The 27562-nt window shown below is 42.5% G+C and overlaps 1 protein-coding gene across 5 annotated transcripts in view; it reads right to left on the bottom strand.

Annotated features, from left to right (window-relative positions):
• CDC42BPA (CDC42 binding protein kinase alpha) overlaps nt 1–27562 on the bottom strand; it is a 157347-nt gene that overhangs the window by 40256 nt on the left and 89529 nt on the right. For 3 of the 5 annotated variants that reach the window (XM_073556375.1, XM_073556378.1, XM_073556376.1), the window contains exons 6-11: nt 12726–12819; nt 11445–11645; nt 11090–11338; nt 10872–10951; nt 10638–10804; nt 10337–10453 (exon numbers count right to left, since the gene is read on the bottom strand). In XM_073556375.1, the coding sequence (XP_073412476.1) occupies nt 10337–10453; nt 10638–10804; nt 10872–10951; nt 11090–11338; nt 11445–11645; nt 12726–12819 (908 nt within the window). Of the gene's footprint in view, nt 1–10336; nt 10454–10637; nt 10805–10871; nt 10952–11089; nt 11339–11444; nt 11646–12025; nt 12065–12725; nt 12820–27562 lie in introns of all 5 variants that reach the window. The other 2 variants (XM_073556374.1, XM_073556377.1) reach the window with 1 other exon arrangement.

Here is a 27562-nt window from a genome sequence, read left to right as displayed (position 1 = left end):
TAATGTTGACCGCTCCTCATTCTCAAAAAGGAACGTGACAACGCACATGTTTACAGGGCAGAAGAGGAACATCTCATTTTAATGGAAACAGAATGCCAGGGGATCATGTGCCACGAGTCGGGGAATCCTAGCGGACACCATATTTATATTGGTTTAGCCCATTGATGCATTAAATTTATGTGGGTCATACCATTCTGCTAAGCAGAGGGGGGATCCGCTGCACTGTGCACAGAATTGTAGCATTATACCACAAGAGCGGAGAACAGTCAATCAAACTACTGCCTCACCCAGAGGAGCTGGGCACACTATACCCAGTATATAAGAGACTCTGTTCAATCCTTTCGGACAAATTTTTCCTTTCCTTCTTTCAAGACATAACCTTTTTTTAAAATTTTCAGCCAAAATACATGTATGAGGTCTTGTATTTTTGCTGTACCAGTTGTAGTTATTTAATGACTCCATTCATTTTACCATAAAATGTAGCCAAAAATGTGGAAAAAGGAAATTACAAATGAGATGAAATGGTGGGGGAAAAAATGTATTACCGCCATAGGTTTTTGGGGGTTTTGCTTTTTTATGGCGTTCATTACACGGTAAAATGACTAGGCAGTATGACTGTCTGGGTCAGTATGATTACAGCGATTCTAAAGTATAACATATACTTTATATAAAATGTGTACAGTAATTCATAAAGCAAAAAGAGAAAAAAAATCTAAACAGAACTGCTGTTTTTTGATCGTCATTTCCTCCCAAATTTTTTTTACAATTGTTATGAATATAACATACGGTATATTTATACACACATGAAAAGTTGGTAACAACCCATCCAATCGACACCGGCAAAGAAATCAAACAAGACATGTCCATTAATTAAGTTATGTGTAATAATGAGATCTGACACAGCGAAAAAGTAATGAACACTTAAAGAAAGAGAGGAGCAAAAATCCATGACAAATCATGACACCAGCTGAAATCTATCAGTAATTAGAAAGCAATCCTGACACTTAGGGAAAAATAATATCAGCTGGTTCAACTGATGACTATAAAAAAGGTGTCTTGTTACCAAGGTGCCAAGCAAAAGACATCTCATGATGGGTAAAACCACTGAGCTGTCTCAAGACCTTCACAACCTTATTGTTGCAACACAAACTGATGGCATTTGTTACAGAAGAATTTCTAAACTACTGAAATTTCTAGTGAGCACTGTTGGGGCCATAATCCAGAAGTGGCAAGAACATAATTTCACCATAAATCAGCCATGACCAGGTGCTCCCCATAAGATATCAGACAGAGGAGTGAAAAGAATTATTAGAAGACTTGTCCAAGGACCACCTCTGGTGAGCTATAGAAAGCCCTGGAATCAACAGGTACAATTGTTTCAAAGAAAACTGGAAGCAATGCACCCAAGCTCCATGGCCTGAATGCACACTCACCACGCAAGACTACATTGCTCAACAAAAAGCATGTTCAGGCACATTTACAGTTTTCTTAACAACATTTAGACAAGTCTGTAAAGTAATTGGGAAAATATAGTCTGGGCAGATAAGACCAAAATTGAATACTTTGGATGCCATAATACACTGCATGTTTGGAAGCCAAAAGACACTGCACATCACCCCACAAACACCATACCTACAGTGAAGTTTGAAGGTGGGAACATTATGGTGTTTTTTTAGCATATGCCACTGGAAAACGTCACATAATTGCAGGAAGGATGAATGCACAAATTTACCGAGACATTATTAATGAAAATCTGCTGCCATCTACCAGGATGAAGACGATGAAACGAAAGTCGACATTTCAGTAAGACAATGATCCCAAACACAAAGCCAAGTAACCTCGCAATTGGTTCCAGATAAAGAAAATAGAGCTGCTAAAATGGTCGAATCGATCACCGGACCAGAATCCAACAGAAAATGTATGGAAGGAACTAAAACTCGAGTTCAGCGAAGGAGACATGGAAGCTTCAGGATGTGAAATGTTTGTGTGCAGAATGAGACAAAATCCCACCTGAGCAATGCCTGCGACTAGTTTCTCCATACAGGAGGCGTCTTGAATCTTCATCACCAACAAAGGCTTTTGTACGAAGTATTAAATTAATATCGGTAAGAGTGTTCAATTCTTTTTTCCTGTGTCATTTCTCATTATTACACATAATTTAGTTTATGGACATCTATGGATCATTTCTTTGCCGAAGCGATTGGATGTGTTATATCTGGTGAGAATTTCATGGCAATAGCACCTTTAGATATAGATTTACCGTACTTAGAAAATTGGTGATGCATTCAATACCTATTTCACATGCTGGATATATGTTAAAACTAAAATAAAATAGTAATCCTATTGATCCGATTATTTTATAATTTTTTTTGCTTTACAGCGTTTACTGTCCAAATTAATTTAATATTTTGATAGATCTGACTCTTTCAAACTTAGCGATACATAAGGTTATTTTTTTAATTTCCTTATTTTTGACTGTGGGGGAAGAGGGCTAATTGGATGTGTATTTTTAAATATATTTTTAAAAACACTTTCACTTTTCAACATTTCATCGACTGTTCTATATACTGCTTTATTACTGTATTACATAGTGAATGCAACAAACATGAGCATAAACATGGCGGAGATGGGGGGGGGGGGGGTCTTCTGCAGGCAAATAGTTAACGTGTCAAAATATTGGCACCCCACGAATGAATCGGGCACTTGGAGGCGATTCTCAAAACTACATTTATTGGCTAACCAGGCACTTTGCATATCGGTCTTATCCCCAGCATATCAGCAATGAAACACTGCAGAAATTCAGCAGCAGATATGGCCCTTAAGAATGGATCCAAAATCTGCAGAATGACAATTTATGCAGAGAATAGTACCTACTGCAATGCAATGGGTGAAATCTGCAGCAAAATCAGTGAAAAATCAGCATCGAACAAGCGGATTTTGGAGCTGATATTGCCATAGATTTCTTGTACATCGGTGGCAAAAATCAGCAGCAGAAATCTGTGCAACATAGTGTAACCTCATATACAGTTATCTGCAACAGTAGCTGGTCGCCGTATATTTTCTTCTATGCACTAGTTGGGGTCTGCTGTTTAGGAGCGCACATTCCAGCCCTGCCGTGCAAAGTAGAAAGGAGAGGCAGGTGTGCGCCTGTTTATACACAGATTATGTGCTACAATCAGCACCAGATGTCGCCTCCATCCCGGGATAAAACAAGGAAAACAATCGCTGCTTATACATACGATAAAAGTGAACTTTACGCTGGAAAAAAATAAAGAAGGTAAATTCCTTTATAAAATAAACCAGGGCTGGAATGGCGCTCAGATGCCAGTCCCCGATTAACAGACAGTGACTCAGTTCTGCTTGTGGTTATTTGTAGATCAGGCAGTGACCGAGTATCCTTTTTCCTGCACGTGTGCGCTTATTAGAATGTATCCATGGAAAGAGTAACCACTAAAGTGCCAGGGAAGGGAATGGCAACATATACTAAGCCGCAAGGGGAGCTACAGTCGGCTGTCCGAGCACATCCACATCACTACACCAATGACTTCCCTAAAACAATTCTACACAATATTTTCTTACAACTTTGCAATGTGCTGTTCCTCTGTAACTCCTCCAAGAGAAGTATGAAAAAAATAACAAATAAGGATTTTCATTCTACTCAACTAAAACGCATGTACGGTACATAACGGCAGCATTATAGTAGTTATATTCTTGTACATAGGGGCAGTATTATAGTAGTTATATTCTTGTACATAGGGGCAGTATTATAGTAGTTATATTCTTGTACATAGGGGGCAGCATTATAGTAGTTATATTCCTGTACATAGGGGCAGTATTATAGTAGTTATATTCTTGTACATAGGGAGCGGTATTCTAGTAGTTATATTCTTGTGCATAGGAGCAGTATTATAGTAGTTATATTCTTGTACATAGGGGCAGTATTATAGTAGTTATATTCTTGTACATAAGGGGCAGCATTATAGTAGTTATATTCTTGTACATAGGGGGCAGTATTATAGTAGTTATATTCTTGTACATAGGGGGCAGTATTATAGTAGTTATATTCTTGTACATAGGGAGCGGTATTCTAGTAGTTATATTCTTGTGCATAGGAGCAGTATTATAGTAGTTATATTCTTGTACATAGGGGCAGTATTATAGTAGTTATATTCTTGTACATAAGGGGCAGCATTATAGTAGTTATATTCTTGTACATAGGGGGCAGTATTATAGTAGTTATATTCTTGTACATAGGGGGCAGTATTATAGTAGTTATATTCTTGTACATAGGAGCAGTATTATAGTAGTTATATTCTTGTACATAGGGGGCAGTATTATAGTAGTTATATTCTTGTACATAGGAGCAGTATTATAGTAGTTATATTCTTGTACATAGGGAGCAGTATTATAATAGTTATATTCTTGTACATAGGAGCAGTATTATAGTAGTTATATTCTTGTACATAGGGGCAGTATTATAGTAGTTATATTCTTGTACATAGGGGGCATTATTATAGTAGTTATATTCTTGTACATAGGAGCAGTATTATAGTAGTTAAATTCTTGTACATAGGGGCAGTATTATAGTAGTTATATTCTTGTACATAGGGGAAGTATTATAGTAGTTATATTCTTGTACATAAGGGGCAGCATTATAGTAGTTATATTCTTGTACATAGGGGCATTATTATAGTAGTTATATTCTTGTACATAGGGGCAGTATTATAGTAGTTATATTCTTGTACATAGGGGGCAGTATTATAGTAGTTATATTCTTGTACATAGGGGGCAGTATTGTCATAATTACATATAGACACACATCTGGCAATACTGAGATCAGATAAAGTATGGATACTGATGGGGATGGTGATTTGGATCCAGACAGCACAGAGTCAGCATCGTATATGGTAAATTTTCTATACAATAATATGGCATTAGTCATTTTGGATGGATTTACTATTTTTCTCTTTTCAAGCCAATGTAATCTTATGACCAAACCATATAAAAGCAGTAGGAGAATGGAATCTCTCTTAATAAGCTGCGTTCCTGCCTGCAGAGGAGGACATGGCAATGATACAGCACACTCAGCACTACTCCCAGCCTCCTCCGGTGAGGTGCTGCGGTTTGCTGCCCAGCGGCTTTGGATTCAAACTCTGCTTGACCTACGATGCACAACGTGATATTCCTGGAGCGCTGAGCATCTGCATGCAGAGGAATGGGAAGGCATTACTGCCGGTGATATGAAATATTAGGATCTGGCAGGAGCCGAGCGGAGTCTTGTGAATCTGCGCGCAGGAAGAAGTTGCTGGATCCGCAGAGAGCGCTCCGCTCCAGTAGAACCTTTCACTTTTCATTGCTCGGAGCCAACACAAATCTGCTCTCCGCGTTTTCGCCACATTACTAGCACCGGATTCCTAAAAAGAAAATGTTCTCCTGTGTTACCGAAATTACAGAAGTCTTCCGCGCTCGGGCAGGATTGGAAACACATGTATGAGGCAGCTCCAGCTTTACGAGCCCGGTGACTCACCGCTGAGACATCTCCCGCTCCTAGGTAATAGGGGGGGCTCTGGTCCTGCGGTACAAAAAATTCTCCGTGACGGCTTATTTTAATAGCGCTTGAGAATGTCAAGTCCAAATTTTATGTAAATAACGATGGGTCGACGCAAACCGAAAAAGTCTACGACGTTAGAGTATACTTTGTGCTTCGATTGTTCAACATTTGCAAGTTGCTGTTAATGGGAATATTCTTCCTGTGTAATTTTATTGAGGTTAGACTATCCTCTGTCCTCTCCAATAGCATATACTCTGCAATAATTACCAGTGAATAGTCATGTGGGCGGAGCCACAGACGGAAGGAGGAGTCAGGCAGTCCGCAGTCGACGCCTACCTGACCAGTCTTGTTTCACATCTCCTGCCCGCCTTACGCCATTACCAGCCTCCTCTAAATCTCGGCAGTACACAGTTTGGCGAGATGTACTGTGCCCGACAGACCAATTTACAAGGGGTCGTCAGGAGAGGATTTCCACTTGCGCAGCACAGTATTGCAGCTGCGCAGCGGACACCTCACTTTACTGCGCATGCTTGAAGAGTACAGTACAATGGTGCATGCCCAGGAATTAGAAGGGGCTGGTACTTAAGCAGGTATCAATCAAGATTAAAGGGACAGAATGGGAGGAATAGGCCTAAGCAACAGCACATGTGAAAAAGACTTGGGTATACTAATAGATCACAGACTGAATATGAGTCAACAGTGTGATGCAGCAGCAAAAAAAGAAAATGCAATTCTAGGATGTATTAACAGAAGCATACAGTCTAGATCACGTGAAGTCATTATTTCCCTCTACTCCTCTTTGGTCAGACCTCATCTGGAATATGGTGTCCAGTTTTGGGCACCACATTTTAAAAAAGACATCAACAAACTGGAGCAAGTTCAGAAAAGAGCAACCAGAATGGTGACCGGTCTGCAAACCCTGTCTTTTGAGGAAAGGTTGCAGGATTTGGGATTGTTTAGTTTGCAAAAGAGAAGACTGAGAGGAGACTTAATAGCTGTCTACAAATATCTAAAGGGCTGTCACATTGTAGAAGGATCAACTTTATTCTCATTTGCACAAGGAAAGACTAGAAGCAATGGGATGAAACTGAATGGGAGGAGACACAGATTAGATATTAGAAAAAACTTTTTGACAGTTAGAGTGATCAATGAGTGGAACAAGCTGCCACGAGAAGTGGTGAGTTCTCCTTCAATGGATGTCTTCAAACAGAGGCTGGACAGACATCTGACTGGGATGATTTAGCGAATCCTGCTTTGAGCAGGGGGTTGGACCAGATGGCCCAGGAGGTCCCTTCCAACTCTACGATTCTATGATTCTCTATGATTCTATGGACAGAGTAGGACACTGGACAGCCTGACTCTTCCTGCACGTAACCACGCCCACATGACTCTTCAATTACGGTGCAAATGGTTTTAAAAATTGACCTCATTGATTCTGCTGCATCTGATAAAAAAATATACAGGAGCCTTCAGGTCTTCGTTACGGAGGTTGCTTTAGCCACATAAACCAACAGATGACCGTTTCAACTCAAAATGAATCATCCAGACTGGGTACGACTGTGGCAAACTCTCAGCTACGAGAAGTATCAGGCTATGATTGCCATAGGCAAAACCAACCTACATTTTTTTTTTTTTTTTAAAAAAAAGCATCCATGAGACAGATCTTGAGAATCCGCTTCAGGTTTCTTCCCCCCCCTGAAATTCCTCAGGTTTAGTCGGCGACTTTTATGCCTGTTGCAGATTATAGAATCCAGATTGAATGTTAAATGTCAGCAGATTTGGGAAGATTTTTGCAGAATCTCGTTTCCCACATGACGACTTTCCTCTCATGAGTCAGTTCCTGCACATGGCGGCGTCCTCGCATTACAGACATGCCGCTCTCGCAGCCAGCGCTCTCTGCATTACCACATGTGTCCGACAATGGGAATCTGTTACGGAAAGCAGATGTGTACGGAGCGGAGCACGTTACTTACCCCGCCGGCCGCATGTGGGAATCGCTGGAGCAGATTGTTTCCATATCCTCTGCTGCAGAACATCGCCTTTATATTGTGTGTGAGAACCGCACCGTGATCCAGACTCCATCCAATATACATCGCTGTGCGCAAAGCTTAAGATGTGCCGCCGCTGCCTCCGCCAAGATTGGCAGCTTTGACAGCAAACTTCCAGCTCTGTTTAAATGCTTCCATATCAGTTATGACTTGTTCTGCAGTTACATCCAGAGCTGCATTTACAATTCTGCACAATTCCTTTTTCCATCTCAGGCTGGGGGACCGACAATCTCACCTGAGGCCTCTTCGTGCGTTTGAAAGAAAATCAGCAAATTCACCCCACATGCTTTGGCGCCGTATAAAGAAGCAGATGTGTAGCAGAAATCGGAGTGTCAGCCTTGGATTATCTGCTGCCGATCCCACTGGATTCACCAACAGAATGACCGACTGTCAGGCAACAGAATTGTGAATGCAGCTCCCGATGTGACTAAAATAGAAGATAATCAGTTCTATTTAAAGGGTTGCTCTTAACTCAAGAGCTTCAGGAGTGCACCACTTTCCTGCTTCCTGCCTACCCGGTTGTCAGAGGTGGTGCACTTCAGACCAGAGACGCGTCCATGTCAATCAGAACTGCGCACCCTCCGATGTGGCAAAGCTAGGCAGCCTTACCACTGTAGTATAAGAGGTGCACTGAAATGTTCCGGCCAGCTTCAGAGCAGCGCTTTCAAGATCTGTATCAGAGTTTGTAAGCGCTGCACATCTGGCTAAAAAAAACGGTCTTCTCTGATAGGCTGCAGTGGTGGCTGATGACCTTGGCAATGAGCAATAAACTATGCAATAAAAAATCGCACCGTTCTTGAGAATGTTGAGGATTTTTAATATTAGGTAAATTGCCACGTTGCTTGTTTTCACAAGGGCAGACCCTCCTTTTCGTTTTTTATTTATATTGTTAAGAAAAGTTCCATTAAGTTTTAAAAGCTTAAGCACTGAACACTATGACCTATGCACAGGATAGGTGATAACTTTCTATATTGCTGGGGGGGGGAGGGGGTCCCTACTGCTGGTACCGCCACTGATCAAAAGAACAAGGACTTTGCAATGCAAGTGCCCGCTGCTCCATTCATTGTGAATGGGGCTGCAGGACAAAGCGGAGAATGAATGAAGGGGTGTCGCACATGCCTTTCACGGTTCACAATCTCGTATTCAGCAGGGGTCTCAGGACAGGACCCCCCCCCCCCACTGATCAGAAGCTTCTGTGATAACTTTCAATGTACGGAATAACTTTTAATGCAACCCAATGATGGAGCTGGATATCAGGGATTTCACGTCTGACGGGTGCACTTGCTCTTTAAGAACATAAGAGTTGATGCATTTGGCGATGCCGGGGTGGCGCGGCGGCTTCCTAGCACTTTGCTGCCATTTCATTAGACCTGACTAAACGATTTACGGTATCTTAATATCCATTCCCAGCTGGGTTCATTAAATAGAATCAGGTCTTGTACGAATACCCAGAGACCTGGCACACATCCTGCGGCTCAGATGTGAGATCTTCTTAAGGTCTGCATGCAAAACACAAGACAATGAGGAGTCCTAATATTATCCGAAAGGAGCCGGGCAGATGCAAATGACTTCAGGAAGGCCATGGTTCCCAGATTAAATCTACAGACACGTTCGTCCTTTCCCTTCGCAGCAGGATGCGATGCACCATAATGTAACGCAGCCCATCCTAATATATATATAGGTCATATGATATTGTTATTCCAGGAGATAAGTGGCTGCCAGACCCCTATACACTGCTCTTCCTGAAATAACAGCATGCTCGGCTGAAGAGGGACGGATGCACATATAAGAGGGGCGGACTTAGTGTAGTATGGTCACACTGAGATGATTAAAAAAAATCACATCTAACTGCTACAGAATTATGGTGCATATCCTGCAAAGAACACCGTGATAATGATGCTTGCTTTCATGGCGTATTTTATTCATAAGGTGAAATCCGTCACAAATCTGTACACAAAATATGTGGATTTTAGTGCAATTTTGCGGCAGAAAATCTGCAAGAGATTTGCAGTTATCCTAAAAGATATTTTATCTCTGATAGATACGGGCGCGAAGCAATTTTCAGAACTTTCCTACAAATGTATGCCCATGTGCGGTCACCTCTCCCTTCTCAGGAGCACAAGTTGGGGCCTAGTCCTATAGATAGGTCTCATCTATTTTATATTCATGGTATATACTATGGATAGGAATAATTCCCTTTAACAGTAGGGTAGGCTCCATTTGCATGCTCGACCTCAATAAGTTTGCATAGGAAAGCGTTAATCCCTTACGTTCCCTGGACACCATAGGAATTCATTAGGTAGGTTCAGTATGTTGGCTACCATATGTATATCTGGCTTTAAGCCCCTTTATATAGCTGTCGGCCAAACTATTGCCCAGTCGACAGGTATCTCCTCCGACTGCCCTATATGCGCAAACGCTGAGCTTTGCCGGGTGCTCCTGTGTTACAAGACTCCTATGACATGCACTTACCTACCTGTCATTGGAAAAACAACAACCGGATCCTTCTCTCCCCCAACAGCACACGTCGGGGTAGAGGCAGGAGGCACCCAAATACATTAGACTGTTGGAAGGATATTGATGGGTTCGGCAGACTGCAGTCTAATGTGTATGGGGGTCTTAGATTGACATGACATTACATGGCCTGTGACGCATCTAGGGAAAAAAAACAACTAAACTATTACAATAAAGACAAACCCTACAATATTAGGATTCAAGAAAAGAACAAAGCCCCCACCTTGTGTTTTCAACTTGTCTATTTCATCTTTCAAGGATTTAATTTCCATGTCTTTGTTCGCTGTAACAGGGCCGTCTACTGCAGAATACTGAAGCGCCTGCACAGCCTGGGTGGATTCTGGGGGCAAAGACGCACAAATTAATGCAGAGTTTGAAAACTTTTCCATATGTCCATAACACTTCAAGCTGCTCATTGACATGAGTGGGGTTTACGCCACAGAGTAGTCAGCCACACGTGGATGCCTGAATAGTCCCACGTGTACGGCCACGTTACGAGTATGTGCCACTTCCGTCCACGTTACCTTGCAGCTTTCTGCTTAGCTCCACTTTTTCTTGCTCCAGACGACGTATCCGCCTTTCGTACGCCTCGGTGGCCAGGCTGTCTTCCAGCGTCCGCTGGACATTGGCGTCTAGGTCCGTGCTGGACTTTCCCACAGTGTAGCGCATAGAGCTTCTATCTGAAAGTACACTGACAAAGGACAAGTGGTTAACCATCAGGATGAGCAATGCAACCAGTCACATGTTCTGCATCTTACCAGTTACTTGTGTAAGTGAACCCCACAAATGGGAGATGGTGCCCAGAAAATCCAGTGTGAGTAGATGGAGGCATCGTCTCCTAGAGAGTAAAACAGAGGGGACCAGACATTACTTTAGGTGGTGACGAGGTGCCAGAAGACAGCAGTGACCTTGGGTGGGTGGGTATAATGTCTACTGGGGGTCACTATATGGGAAGGTTCAGCTGAGAAGCACTTACACAGTTTTTCAGACAGTCGTCGTCCACGTCGAAGTTGGACGTGTCGGTCGGGCTGCTGACCTCTGGGATATAAGGTGCTTCACAGTTCCGGATGTTTTCCCAGTCGATACCAGCAAAAAATGGGTGATTCTTAAAGTCCTCTATCCCGTTCTGACCCAGGCGATGCTCTCGGCTGCAGATGAGCCTTTTTATTAAGTCTTTCGCGTTTTCAGAAACGTCCGCTAACTGAGATGGGAATTGAAACCGCTCCTTTAAAAAAAAAAAAAATCACGTGGTTAATCTAGAGGTACCTGATCCAAATAGGCAATCCATTTGATTTTCAGATCTAGAGATGACAACTCTTCCATGCACTCACTTTGTGGTTCATGATCTTCCCATAAGTCTCCACTAAGGACTCTGCATAGAATGGCGTCTCCCCATAGAGCATTTCATACATGCAGACCCCGAGGGACCACCAGTCGCACTCCGGGCCGTACTTCCCCTTCCCGTCTTCCATCGCCTGGAGGATTTCAGGAGAGATATAGTCCGGAGTCCCGACAGCCACTGACGACTGGACCTAGAGAGAGGACACAGGTTAGGGCACGAGGTGACAGGAGCGAAAGGGACGGGGACCACCCTGAAGATGAGCTGCTTACACCTGACTTTTTACCTCTGCACCGATGCATTCTGGAAGCGCAGACATAAGGCGCAATATATCCGTGCAAAAGCGTCTGAGCAGACGGACATCCTCGAGAGTGAACCTAATTGTGCTCAGTGTGAAAAGGCAGATGCGGTGGAGCAAAACGAGGTGCGCCTATGAGCCATGCACCGTCTGCTCGTCCACTAACACTAAACACATCGCAGTGGACTACACTCATCCTTACAACATTTTACTATAAAGTTGTCCATAAAGGGCTAAAAACAAGCACAACAAACCAAAACCGTCATAATACTAACATCATTGGATTGGAAAACTGGAAAAAAAGCCACAAGGTCCTAGCAAAGTAGAAACACACATGAATTAATAGTTTGTACATTCTGCAGGGAACACACTTACTATATGGAGGACACATCTGTTTTACTAAATACCTGCATTCCCCCTAAACAACAATTCTGGAGTATCTTTTTTCATCACTTTGCTCTCAGATGTTCCTCTATTATTCCTCCTGGAAATTTATGACATCGGTGTTCAAAGGGGGGCATATACTGTCAGTGTCAGAATGTATAGGGCCCCCCAGCTCTTAAGGTGCAGTGGTGTATTTAGACATTTCCAGGAGGAATAAAAGAGGAAAGACACAAGAACTGTTTTATTAAGTGGCCCACAAGTATGTACTGAAACAGAGATGTCAAAAGAGGTGACGGGTTTTAACGTTATCCCCTAACCATAAGATTAGGGATAACCATATGATTGAGACCTCCACCGATCCCCTAAAATATGGGGTTCTTCAAGCATGCGCTCCTCCGTTCCTCTCTAAATGGAGTGCGGTTTTCAAGTTTTTTCCAGCTGCCCATAGAAAATGAATGGAGGTGTACATGCTCTAAGAGCCCCCTTATTGGGCATGGTGGGGGTCCCATCGGTTGGGAAATTATCCCCGTTACAAAAAAATTGTGACATTTTGAACTTGGCTGTGATCTTCCCGCGGATTCCACAACTTACCGTTCCGTCTTCCATCAGCTTCAGACAGGAGCCAAAATCCGCCAGGCGAATGTGGCCGTTCATATCGAGCAAGATGTTGTCAGGCTTTATGTCTCTGGAGGGAGAAAGAGAAAAAAAAAGTGGATAAGTGCAGGGAACAGAGAGTATGACTGCTGCAAAAGACAGTGCATGATTCTTGGGGGAGAACACCCTGATTTAAAGGGATTGCTCAGTTATTAATTGCTTTAGCAGCCTATTGCAGTGAATGGGATCTGAGCTGCAGTACCCAAGAACCAGGGCTGTGGAGTCGGTAAGCCAAACCTGCGACTCCGACTCCAACATATTTTGCTTATAGTTAAGTGAAAAATGTATTGTAGTACAATGTGAACATCAAACACTTAATCATTTTTATGATCCAATAATCAAGATATTTAGATAGAACAGAATATCTATTTATTGGAATACAACTTTAGAACACAAAACTGTAATAAATTGTAAATATGTAATACACTGTATAATATCGATTACATATATACAGTACAGACCAAAAGTTTGGACACACCTTCTCATTCAAAGAGTTTTCTTTTATTTCATGACTGTGAAAACTGTAGATTCATTCTGAAGGCATCAAAACTATGAAATAACACATGTAGAATTATATAATTAACAAAAAAGTGTGAAACAACTGAAAATATGTCTTATATTCTAGGTTCTTCAAAGTAGCCACCTTTTGCTTTGATTACTGCTTTGCACACTCTTGGCATTCTCTTGATGAGCTTCAAGAGGTAGTCACTGGAAATGGTCTTCCAACAGTCTTGAAGGAGTTCCCAGAGATGCTTAGCACTTGTTGGCCCTTTTGCCTTCACTCTGCGGTCCAGCTCACCCCAAACCATCTCGATTGGGTTCAGGTCTGGTGACTGTGGAGGCCAGTTCATCTGGCGTAGCACCCCATCACTCTCCTTCTTGGTCAAATAGCCCTTACACAGCCGGAAGGTGTGTTTGGGGTCATTGTCCTGTTGAAAAATAAATGATGGTCCAACTAAACGCAAACCGGATGGAATAGCATGCCGTTGCAAGATGCTGTGGTAGCCATGCTGGTTCAGTATGCCTTCAATTTTGAATAAATCCCCAACAGTGTCACCAGCAAAGCCCCCCCCCCCCACACCATCACACCTCCTCCTCCATGCTTCACGGTGGGAACCAGGCATGAAGAGTCCATCCGTTCACCTTTTCTGCGTCGCACAAAGACATGGTGGTTGGAACCAAAGATCTCAAATTTGGACTCATCAGACCAAAGCACAGATTTCTACTGGTCTAATGTCCATTCCTTGTGTTCTTTAGCCCAAACCAGTCTCTTCTGCTTGTTGCCTGTCCTTAGCAGTGGTTTCCTAGCAGCTATTTTACCATGAAGGCCTGCTGCACAAAGTCTCCTCTTAACAGTTGTTGTAGAGATGTGTCTGCTGCTAGAACTCTGTGTGGCATTGACCTGGTCTCTAATCTGAGCTGCTGTTAACCTGCGATTTCTGAGGCTGGTGACTCGGATGAACTTATCCTCCGCAGCAGAGGTGACTCTTGGGTCTTCCTTTCCTGGGGCGGTCCTCTTGTGAGCCAGTTTCTTTGTAGCGCTTGATGGTTTTTGCCACTGCACTTCGGGACACTTTCAAAGTTTTCCCAATTTTTCGGACTGACTGACCTTCATTTCTTAAAGTAATGATGGCCACTCGTTTTTCTTTACTTAGCTGCTTTTTTTCTTGCCATAATACAAATTCTGACAGTCTATTCAGTAGGACTATCAGCTGTGTATCCACCAGACTTCTGCACAACACAACTGATGGTCCCTACCCTATTTATAAGGCAAGAAATCCCACTTATTAAACCTGACAGGGCACACCTGTGAAGTGAAAACCATTTCCGGTGACTACCTCTTGAAGCTCATCAAGAATATGCCAAGAGTGTGCAAAGCAGTAATCAAAGCAAAAGGTGGCTACTTTGAAGAACCTAGAATATAAGACATATTTTCAGTTGTTTCACACTTTTTTGTTAATTATATAATTCCACATGTGTTAATCCACAGTTTTGATGACTTCAGAGTGAATCTACAATTTTCATAGTAATGTAAATAAAGAAAACTCTTTGAATCAGGTGTGTCCAAACTTTTGGTCTGTACTGTGTATGTATATATATATACATATATATATATATATATATATATACACACACGCATACATACATATAGTGTATATATATATATATATATATATATATATATATATATATATATATATATATATAATAACACTGACTTATCTCGGCTAAGATAAAGCCTAGATCCTCAGGCTACATTCACACTATGGGCGTAGCCAGGATCGAACCTGGGGGGGCAGAACCTCATACTGCACACCTCAGCTGCTGCAGAACCTCATACTGCACACCCCTACACTTGAAAATAAAGCCTGCACCTTAAGAAGATGTGGTGGTGGTGAATGCAGTCTATTTATTCCAACTATCAATGGATGTTGATGTGTTACTGAAACGAGCAATGCCTGTCCTGGGCGTCCTTTTGGGCTGCTATGAGGTGTACCTGACTGGTGCTAAAAAAAAAAAAAAAAAAAAAAAAAAAAGGAGTGTTAGTCTGTGTACTACCCGGTTTTCATTCTTTTTGGTACAGATACGATATGGATAGACAGATATGGATAAATGGATAGATAGAGCAGATTTCTAATCTGCTTTTGCTAATGAAAACATTATCTATGAGCTCAAAAACCTTTCAGGTGATGCGGTTTTTAAAAAGCTGATCGGCTTTTGCAGCTGAAAAACGTATCCTCAAAAAACGCAGGAAAAACGCTGTGTGTGAATGTAGCCTTAGATCAGGAATAGAACAGTCATTTATAGGACATTTCATAACTTTCCCAAACTCCTATGAAAAAATATTCAGCACATCCTGCATTGAACTACTGAACCCAATTTATTATATATTTTAGGAGTCGGACCATTTTATACCGACTCCAACTCCACCAAAATGAGCACCGACTCCACAGCCCTGCTAAGAACGGCCACTACACAACGTATGGAGCTGTAACATCCCGCTCCTTACACGGTTTACTTTGGCAGCTGTGGAACATGCTAACAGCTGATCTGTGGGGGGGGGCGCCGTCGAGTGTCGGACCCTCACAAATCTGATATTGATGACCTATCCTAAGGATAAAATATCAGTACCAATGAGTCAAGATTGTAATTTCTCTCTCTGGTCTACACTCGTCACTGGCAGTCCTATGTAAAAACACACTGTTGTAATGACATAAGTGGAGCGAGGTGATAAACCCAGAAGAGTAACTACCGTTTACATTTTGGGACCAACAACAATCATTTGTTACTGAACAGAAAAAACTGATTACACGACATCTATTAAAGATAAAGAGACGTCTGTATAATGTAAGGCGGTGAATGACCCCAGAGAAAAATTGCTGCCCCTCGTAAAGAACCCCCCTCCATGATTAGTAAGAATAGAGCATATAGAAAGAGGCAGTGAGAAACACTGATTAAATGCAACCAGTTTTCAAGGGAAATAAGCAGAATTGTGATTGCAGCTCTGGATGGGACAAGAGTGAAAATTTACTTAAAATTTACTCCAATGAGCTCAACTCTGGCTTGATTGGTTATGGTCAAGTTTCTGTTGATGGAATTGTGAGATACAGATCTGGATACGGATCGATATTCGGGTACTCCACAAGGGCATTTTGAGATGTATTCTCCATGTGGCGGCATGGAGTCCTACAGCCAATGCTCCCTAGGAAAAGTATGGAAAACAGCTCTCATCCAGAAGGAAGGAGTCCTTCTAATGCCACATACTGGTAGAGAGCCGGCTGTAGAGACACAGTGTCCTTCCTTCTGGAGGAGATATATCTGATAGAATGCGAATGTGGTTTACAGTATGTGGGTAAAACCACACAAGAACTGCATAACCGCATGAATTCGCACAGACACAATATAATTGAAGGTTTTATGTTCCATGGAGTATCAAAACATTGCACTATAAAACATGGGAAGAAACCATGTATTAAAGTGGCCCCAATTGATTATGTTTCAGAAGACACTGTGAACAGGAGTGTCATTCTGATGAGAAAGGACATTTACTGGATTCACAGGTTGCAGACTCTGCAACCATACGGTTTAAATGAAATATCTGACATCTTTAAATAATTTTGGTGCTCTGCATATTTGTCTGCTAAGGATTAGAGCAGTACTGGCATCTGATAATTGTGTGATGTCCATGCTATAACATTACAGCAAGGGAATGATCATATCGCTAACATATAAAGAGATACAATCGGCGGTATTTTATTATGATTGGAATAGTTGGCTGGTGCCTTGAAAAGGAACTGACAGCTCTGGAGATGTGGAGCCTTTGGCTGAGAGAACAGAAAAGTTTCTTGAGTGCAGAGCATGGGTCTGCTGTGCAGGATCGAATCCGCATAGGAGTACATACATTAATTGATATATGATCATCTGCCTGAAATATAAGGAAAGTAAAAGTATAATATGTTGAATGAAGGGTTAATACTGAAAGGAAAATATAAGTGCAGTTATATAAGAGATTTGTGAATGTTGTTCTGCTAATTGATATGATGTACCAAGAATTTTAGACTTTTATTGAGTATAATCATAATTTTATTATAATGTTTTACATTTTTTCTAGTGTGAAGTTTTACATATGTGTGTTTTTATATAAGTGTGTTTTATAGATGAATTTTAGTGATTTTTGTGATTTTACATTATGTTGATAGTTATGTGTGAATTTTTTTTTAAGTGCAATGAGCACCTACCTCACTTCCTGGGGGAGTTAGTATATAAGGAGAATGGAATGTGATGCCAGTGTAACTTTGCTCCTGAGGAAGTGTACAGTGTGTACACGAAACGCGTAGAGTTTATGGAATAAAAAGAAAGTTATAATCACTGCTTGGTCCTTGGATTAACTCCTTGTGAACTTTGGACTGGAACAGCGCGATCCTGAAAGCCAGACTTCTCTCCTTCCTATATATGCACTTCTGGAGGAGAAATTTTCCATAGATTCCTAGAAGCACTGGCTGTAAACGACTGCGTTTGTTTGGAGGTCTAAGGTTATTATTTAGGGGTCCGGTCTTAGATCTATATTAGTTTTGGTAGACTGGAGACCAATATTATAGTAGCCAGGGGTCCGTGTTTAGGGGTATGGTCTGGGTGTGTGTCTCAAGGGACTAGCCTGGAGTCTGTCTTTAAGATACCTCATCTGGGGTCTGTATTTCCGTAGGGGTCTGAATGCGGGCTTCTATCTAGGGGGGCAAGAATGGAGATGGTATTTATTTAGGGGTCTGGTTTCAATATTTTGGAGGTGTTGTTCGGAGTTTGTATACAAGATGTCTGGTCTGGGGTCTTTATTAAAGGGGTCAGGTCTAACTTCTGTATTTGTTTAAGGGTCAGGTGTCCATTTTGATGGTCTGGAGTTTATACATATAAAGACTGGTCTGAGGTCTGTATCTAGGGGGTGGGCTCTGCATTTAATTAGTGGGTCTCTATTTTGAGTGTCTGGACTGGTGTTTGTATATATAGGGTCTGGGTGGTCTGTGGGGAAGGGGGGTCTTGTCCAGGATTTGTATTTTGAGTGCATGGTCTGTTAGGTGTATTATATAGTATTTGTACCTAGAAGATGGCTGGATATCCTTAAAGACAAAAATGTCCAGGAAGGATGGGAAATCTTGAAAAATGAAATTCTCAAAGCACAGTTGTTAACAATTCCGAAAAGAGGGAAGAATAGGAAGCATTTAAGGAAACCAGGATGGATGAACACAGAACTTAAGCACATGCTAAAAAGGAAGAAAAAAATGTTTATAAAATGGAAAGAGGGAGGCATATCTAAAGAAGAATATAATGCTGTCTGCAGAACCTGCAGGGCACAAATCAGATTATCTAAAGCTGAAAATGAACTGAGGCTTGCAAGAGATGTCAAAAGCAATAATAAAGGATTTTGGGGATATGTCAAAAGTAAAAGAAAAGTCAAAGATGCTATAGGATTTTTACAGGATGAAAATGATGAAATGGTAAGACAGGATGTTGAGAAGGCTGAACTTTTAAATTCCTATTTTGCATCTGTTTTCTCTCAGAAAGGAAATGCAACATCAACTGTTATTCACTGTCCTATTAAGGGAATAGAAGAATCCAGGATATCTATAAACAGAAAGATAGTGAGGAAACACTTAGCTAACCTAAATGAATTCAAGTCTCCAGGTCCAGATGAATTACACCCCAGAGTACTGAAGGAGATCGCAGAAGAAATTTTTGAACCCCTCTCCATAATCTTTGAAAATTCTTGGAGAACAGGAGAAGTGCCAGAAGACTGGAGAAGAGCAAATGTTGTTCCTATCTTCAAAAAGGGGAAGAAGGTGGACCCAGGCAACTATAGGCCGGTGAGTCTGACTTCTATACCAGGAAAGATCTTTGAACAAATTATTAAACAACATGTATGTCAATACCTGGATAAGAATGAAGTGATTAAACAGAGTCAGCATGGGTTTCTAACTAATAAGTCATGTCAGACTAACTTAATTTCCTTCTATGACGGTATCACTGATTGGGTGGATCAAGGAAATGCTGTAGATATAGTATATCTTGACTTCAGCAAAGCATTTGACAAAGTCTCTCATACAATCCTTATTGAAAAAATGACTAAGTATGGAATGGACAAGGCAACTGTTAGGTGGATTCATAACTGGCTTAGTGATCGGACCCAAAGAGTGGTCGTAAATGGCTGCACATCCAGTTGGAAGAATGTCTCAAGTGGGGTACCACAGGGCTCTGTCCTGGGCCCTGTATTGTTCAACATCTTTATCAACGATTTAGATGAAGGAATTGAGGGTAAACTGATTAAATTTGCTGATGACACAAAGCTAGGAGGGATAGCTAATACTAGAGAAGAGAGAGAGAGGATTCAAAAAGATTTAAATAAACTGGAGAAGTGGGCAGCAACTAACAGAATGGTTTTTAACAGGGAGAAATGCAAAGTACTACATCTGGGCAATAAAAATGAAAAAAGCATATATAGAATGGGAGGAATAGGGCTAAGTGACAGCACATGTGAAAAAGACTTGGGTATACTAATAGATCACAGACTGAATATGAGTCAACAGTGTGATGCAGCAGCAAAAAAGGCAAATGCAATTCTAGGATGTATTAACAGAAGCATACAGTCTAGATCACGTGAAGTCATTATTTCCCTCTACTCCTCTTTGGTCAGACCTCATCTGGAATATTGTGTCCAGTTTTGGGCACCACATTTTAAAAAAGACATCAACAAACTGGAGCAAGTTCAGAAAAGAGCGACCAGAATGGTGACCGGTCTGCAAACCCTGTCTTATGAGGAAAGGTTGCAGGATTTGGGATTGTTTAGTTTGCAAAAGAGAAGACTGAGAGGAGACTTAATAGCTGTCTACAAATATCTAAAGGGCTGTCACATTGTAGAAGGATCAACTTTATTCTCATTTGCACAAGGAAAGACTAGAAGCAATGGGATGAAACTGAATGGGAAGAGACACAGATTAGATATTAGAAAAAACTTTTTGACAGTTAGAGTGATCAATGAGTGGAACAGGCTGCCACGAGAAGTGGTGAGTTCTCCTTCAATGGAAGTCTTCAAACAGAGGCTGGACAGACATCTGACTGGGATGATTTAGCGAATCCTGCTTTGAGCAGGGGGTTGGACCAGATGGCCCAGGAGGTCCCTTCCAACTCTACGATTCTATGATTCTTTATTTAGGGGTCTGGTCTGAGGTCTGCATTTATTTAGGAGTCTGTATTTTCAGATTGTGGTTTGGGGTCTATATTATTGAAGTGTTGTTTGTATGCAAAGATGTTTGGTCTGGGGTCTTCATTAAAAGGGCCAGGTCTGATGTCTATTTCGATGGTCTGGAGTTTGTATATACAGTGTCTGGGGTATATACCGTATCTGGGTGCGCGATATGTATTTTTTTTTTTTCAAGATCTAGTCCGGGGTCTGTATTTTGAGAGTCTGGTTCGAAATTTATATACAGTGTCTGTATTTAAAAGATAGGGTCTGTATTAATACACGGGTCTGAATTTTGAGTGATTGGTCTGGAGTCTGTGTATACCATGTCTCAGCTGGGACTGTACGTTGGGGGCCGGGTCTAGAATATTTTGGCCAAGAAGTGTGGCTTCTTACCATGCCTAAACCAAGACCTCTGGTAAGGATGGGTATGTCACACGCAGGGAGGTTTGGCTTTGGGTCTTTGCGGGTTGGCGCAATGGACACATCCAATCAATGTTAGAAATTGGGAAGAACAAAAACCTAAAGTGTCCAGATATGGTGACTCAAGGGTACCTGAACCCCACACTGCAATCCCGTTTGTCCTCTGGTGGAGTAAACCCTCAATGATGGCTCCTGCTGGATGCTGGTGGGCAGCAAAAGCTGTAGCCAGGGGTAAGATGGAGCTTTGCAAGCCTTCTGGCTCGGTGGAGGTTTAGGGGGGCTCTTTCTCCTTTTGGAAAAAGTCTGCGATTGACCACATCCTTTCCCAAGTTTTGTGATTCAGCTGGCTGAAGAAAACATGTACTTGTGGTCAGACATTGACTTACAGGCTAGCTACCTTCAGGTGGCGCTAGCGAGGCGGCTTTCTTTGTTCTTTTTATTACACATGGGAGTGGTTCCCTTTAAATGACATGAAACGAATATTATCTGCCCTTCCCCTGCACATATAAACTATGCGAGAATGTACATCCCTTTACTATGGGAACCATGTGCTGATAAAAGGGCAATCCCTTCTATAAATGAACTTCCAACACAGAGGATGTGACGTGACCTCGGCCGGACGGCTGCAATCCCAGGGATGGAACAAGTCACTGTTCCCAGCAGACGGCATGAAAATAAAAATCCTGAGAAAGCACAGAGTATTTATAACTGGGCAGACAGCAAGCGCCCATTACACCGCGGAGAAGCCGCTTATGAGGCTATTAGTAACCACGGGGAGAGCAAACGTGTCTGTCTATATTCTTCTATCCTACTTCAATGCTAAACGTAACAGGATTCTTCAGGAATGTCCCGGGTGCGGCCCTGTGGATTTCTATAGGAAGCAAAGTAGGAAAAGAAGCTAGCTACATCCCCCTCGCTGAGGTCCTACTATAGAGAAGTGACACCAAGGAGACTCTGAAAAGCAATGCAATAAATCCTGTCTGCTTATATATGACATGACCCCATACCAGACGCCTAAATAATGAGCGAAACCTCAAACTAAATACAGACCCACCCCCAAAGAACAGACCCTCAGATCACTAAATACAGACCCAAATCAGACCACTAAATAATGACCCAGACCAGATCTCAAACTAAATACAGACCCCAGACCAGATCTCAAACTAAATACAGACCCCAGACCAGACCCACAAATACAGACCCCAGACCAGACCCACAAATACAGACCCCAGACCAGACCCACAAATACAGACCCCAGACCAGACCCACAAATACAGACCCCAGACCAGACCCACAAATACAGACCCCAGACCAGACCCACAAATACAGACCCCAGACCAGACCCACAAATACAGACCCCAGACCAGACCCACAAATACAGACCCCAGACCAGACCCACAAATACAGACCCCAGACCAGACCCACAAATACAGACCCCAGACCAGACCCACAAATACAGACCCCAGACCAGACCCACAAATACAGACCCCAGACCAGACCCACAAATACAGACCCCAGACCAGACCCACAAATACAGACCCCAGACCAGACCCACAAATACAGACCCCAGACTAGACCCACAAATACAGACCCCAGACTAGACCCACAAATACAGACCCCAGACCAGACCGACAAATACAGACCCCAGACCAGACCCACAAATACAGACCCCAGACTCGACCGACAAATACAGACCCCAGACTAGACTGACAAATACAGACCCCTGACTCGACCGACAAATACAGACCCCAGACCAGACCTCAAACTAAATAGACTCCCAAATAAATACAGACCCAGATCAGACCCAAACCAAACCCCTCCAAAACAGATCCCCAAAACAAATATAGATCCCTATATACAGACAGCTTATATAGTCTTCAGACCCAACCCTCAAAATACAGACCCCAGACAGCTAAACGAATAGTTCCCAGAACAGACCCTTTAAACACAGACCTCAAACCGGACCCCTAAACAGATACAGATGCCAAGAGAATCTCCCAAATACAGATCCCAGATCAGACACCTTAAATATCGAGGATAGTTTAGACCCTTGACATTAAGACCCCAAATGAGACCACAAACTAAGAGAGACCCCAGACTAAAGAAATAAAGACCCTAAAACACATCCCTTAGCTATGGACCCCAGGCTCTCAAATACAGACTTCACACCAGACCCTAATAACAGAGCTAAAACCAAGCACCTTATACAAATACAGAGCCCCTGAATTGCCAGATAACCTCCCCTTCTTCGTTCCTACAGCTCGCAGTCCTCTTCTCTCCTGGGCCCCACAGCAGACACTGCAGAACTCTGTGGATGGGAGTGAAAAGGACTGGAGGAACTCGGAGAAGCCATTGTAGTAAACGTCCAGCTCTTGTGGGGTCTCCCCTTTATTTGAGAGCGTTTTTGGAACATTTTTGGAGAAAAGGCAATGATGCCGCCAAGAAGAGATGTAACGCTACATAAGATGAACTATTGGCATTGTGATGGTGGTAAAGGTCATAGAGGAGAGAAGAAGGTCGCCGTCTGCCCCGCGCCATGGTGTCATGTGCGACTGCAGGGCAGAATTAGCCAGGAGGCTGATTGGCACTATCAGGAGTCCACAGACCGGCTTATCGCCCACAGCAGAGCTCCGGGCAGCAGGCCAAAGATTAAAAACTAAAGACGGCTACCAGACCGGCTAATTCACGTCAGAGCTTTATTAAAGAGCGTGCTGGCACGGCGGCGCATTACTGCCCGTTAAAGGAGCGACTCTTAAGCTCCTTAGGAATGCGGGGGGCCATCTGCGGATGCCATCTGTCACAACATTTTTAAAGAAAAGGCTGCAGAGGAATCTCAAGTATTTTCAGCTGCTGCTCAGACCGTAGCTACCTGACTCCGTAAAGTCGCCACTAAAGATGGAGTCACCAGACAAGGACGGGCGCTTGCTCCTCAAAGATCAGCTCTGTTCTGCCATGTCTTAATTATATATATCTCCTTCTAGGAAAGTGGGGTGGCAAAAAAATAGGCCAAAATATAACCCTCTAATGCAGCCATCACTCAGCTTTCCTAGAGCCCAGAATGGTAAATCTATGTCGTTGTGAGAGAGAAAGCAAGAGAGGGAGGCAGTAAGGTTGGTCATAATAAAGATATATATATTTACACATGTATATAATAAGGTGACGGTGCAGGGGTCACCACAGGACATGACTGCTGCAAACTAGACACAGGCAGCCGTAATCCTATAAAATAAAGAGCTCACATGTAAAGAAAGCAAACATGCCGGCCGTGTCCTCAATAACATCACTACACGAGGAAACAGGTCACTGCCTCCCACAAGATCAGCACACTCCAATACTGAAGACTCGGTGCAAGAAGTATATGTTTGTACCCACATTGCAGAGATGTTGCAGAAATTTCCGCAGCATTTCCGCAACTCCCGCCGCAGGAAAAACGCATGCGAATGTTTTCCCGAGAAAACAAGCGCTTTTCACGCGATCTGGAGCATTACTTGGAATGTGATTGACAGGTTGGTCACACTGGTCAAACATAGTGTTTGACCAGTGTGACCAACTTTTTACTATTGAGGCCGCCTATGCAGCATCAATAGTAAAAGAAAGAATGTTAAAATAAAAAAATCATGATATTCTCACCTTCCGACGTCCCGCGCAGCATTCCCAGGCCTCAGCAATGCCCCCGTTCCCAGCAATGCCTTGCGAGACCTTTGATGACGTAGCGGTCTCACGATACTGTAGCGGTCTAGCGAGACCGCTACGTCATCACAGGTCCTTGCCGCAAGGCATTACTGGGAACGGGAGTTGGCGGGAGCATCGGTAAGGCAGCGCGGGACGCCGGAAGGTGAATATAACCTGATTTTTTATTTTTTTTTTTTTTTTAACAGGGATGTCACGGGGTCCTTCTCTGGTATCACACAATCAACAGAGCAAGCGAAGAGTGAACAATTCCAAGACCTTTATTCAGGCAAAAATACGAAAAGGTCCATATTCAGTCCACCACACAAAGGATAAGATAGTCCAGAATAAGAATGCAGTCCAGTATCAGGATAAAATGTCCAGGGAAACGAGTTTCCACAACTCTAGCACCAGAGGATAGAAATGGGTCCTTCTCTCTGAAATGCAGCCTTTTCACCATCTTGTCTCTACCGGAAATGACTTGTCCAGCTGCCGTTCTTCCCCCCACCCCCTTCCTTGTCCAGGGGTAGTCAAACAAGTTGCCTCCCAGAGGAGAACAAAAAGCCTTACGGATTAATGCACTACAGGGGGTCATCAAGAGACAGACACAGTGAGGCTGTAGTCTTACAATGTAATAAGAAAAACACTATGAAAATAACTTGGAATTGTTAATAATAGGAATATACAAAAAATGACATCCACATAACATATCACACCATCACAACCTATATGGTACCCAGGGCCTGGAGGACAGTCTCTCCTCCAGACCCTGGGTACCATCTGCACATGATCCGCTCACTTTGCGCATGGTGGCCATAGCCACATGCGAAAAGTGGATCAAGGCATTCCTATGGGTGCGGAATCGCCGCGATTCCGCAAAAAGAATGAGCATGCAGCGTTTTTTCCCGCGATGCGATTCCGCCGTGGAAAAAAAACGCAGCATTGGCACAGTATGCCATAGGAATGCATGGGGTGAGGTTCTGTATGTGTTTTTACGGCGAAAAATGCGGCAAAAATGCATACAATCCGCAACGTGGGTACACAGCCTCAGGACATATAAGAAAAATAATGGCAGAATTCAAGGAATCTCACGGACCAGAGAGACTTTTCCTATAGGTTGGGGAGGTGATCTGCCTGCTGGGAGCGCCAAAGATGGGGGGATCGAGGCTCCACGTAGCAAAGGTGAGATATATGGGCACAGGGGGTGTATGAACCAACTCTGTAATTGGCAGGTGCCGGCTGTGTTATACAGCTAGAACCGGCCTCTACTAGCAGCGACTGGTGGTAGCTCCGATCGCTGCTGACAAACCACATCAATGTCTCAGTCAATCTCGACTGACATAAACGTACCATGTGACCGTTGTAGCTCCCATTGCCCCTCTCTACCATGTGATGAGACCATGGGGTGCTGACGGGTTGACATGGCAGCCTGAAGCCAAATGAAGGTCTCGTGGCCGCCATCTTTGTACAGCCATACACTGCAGTACTATAGTATAAGTGATACAAGTTTAACCCCATAGAGGAACAAAATAAAAACCATATAATCATCCCATTCTTAGAATATAAAAATAACCAAACAAACACACAAAAAAACTGCAATTTTTTTTTGTTGCCGCACCTCCCCGAAAACAGGACTGTGACCAAAACAATGTACTAAACCCAAAGTGGTCTCAATAAAAACTTCAAATCAATGAGCAAAAAATACGCCCTCACGCAGGGCCCATCGGCAGAAAAAAAAAAATTATGGGATGTGGAAAATGGCGACACAAACTAGAGGAAAAAAATAGAAAAAAATTCAGAATATTTTTTAGCCAATAAAAAAAATAAAAATCTTTGTTCAAGACATGATTATTGCACACCACAAAATCACATATGTGCGTGTGCTGAACGGGACAAAACAAGGAAAAGAAAAGTGGAAGTGGTCATGTGGGTAATCGCCTGACTGTCACCATTTTCCTTTCTATGGATGAGGGGGACTGTGGTCCATTGTTTACATGGGCAGCAATGAGCAGTCTAGTGACGTGCACGGGCAGAGGGAAAACACACGGTAACATCACACTGAACTACAAAGTGGAAAATCCCTTTAATATCGCTGCTAAATTTACCACAGAAAACCATTATGGACAGATAAAAACCAGCAGTTGCCCATAGCAACAAGATATCAGCTCATTTCCAAGATGCCTGCAGGAAAAGAAAACCAGTAACCTGATTGGTTGCTTTGGGATGTACTACCAATCAGATTTCAGCTTTCATTTCTCTAGAAAAATTAAAACTGTAATCTGATTGGAAGCGTTGCCTACAGTAACTTGTCACAATGCAGCTTTCATTTTCTAAGCTCCTTGAATAATGAGAGAAGTGATCTGATTGGTTGCCATGAATAAATACTCCAGTTACCTTGTTCCTAAGGGCAGCTCTCATTAGATTCGGATTTTATAGAAATCTGTGCTCCTAGATGAGTTTTGAGGAGACCGAACAATAAAACTACAAACGGACGGAAAAAATGAGGAGTCAAAAATGTTAATTCAGAGGGTTTAGTTAATAAAATGAAATCCAGGAGTCTATTAAAATGGCTGACATAATACTACTGACTTTAGCAACTGTAAAACTCTTAATGGTCGGAAACACACATATACTGCCAAGATGGCACCAGCCGAGAATGGAAGGGGTGTAATATGGAACCGGATATATAGGAGGGTCAATGACTTTCCATTAGTAACGGCAATATTATAGATGGGGTGTATTATAGTAGTTATATTCTTGTATATAGGAGCAGTATTATAGTAGTTATATTCTTGTATATAGGGGCAGTATTATAGTAGTTATATTCTTGTACATAGGAGCAGTATTATAGTAGTTATATTCTTGTACATAGGAGCAGTATTATAGTAGTTATATTCTTGTACATAGGGGCAGTATTATAGTAGTTATATTCTTGTACATAGGGGCAGTATTA

This window comes from Dendrobates tinctorius, unplaced genomic scaffold (assembly GCF_039654945.1).
Source record: "Dendrobates tinctorius isolate UK_male_01 unplaced genomic scaffold, ASM3965494v1 ptg000232l, whole genome shotgun sequence".
Taxonomy (NCBI): domain Eukaryota; kingdom Metazoa; phylum Chordata; class Amphibia; order Anura; family Dendrobatidae; genus Dendrobates; species Dendrobates tinctorius.
The sequence above is the reverse complement of the archived record's forward strand: the minus strand, read 5'-3'. Positions and strand labels throughout refer to the sequence as shown.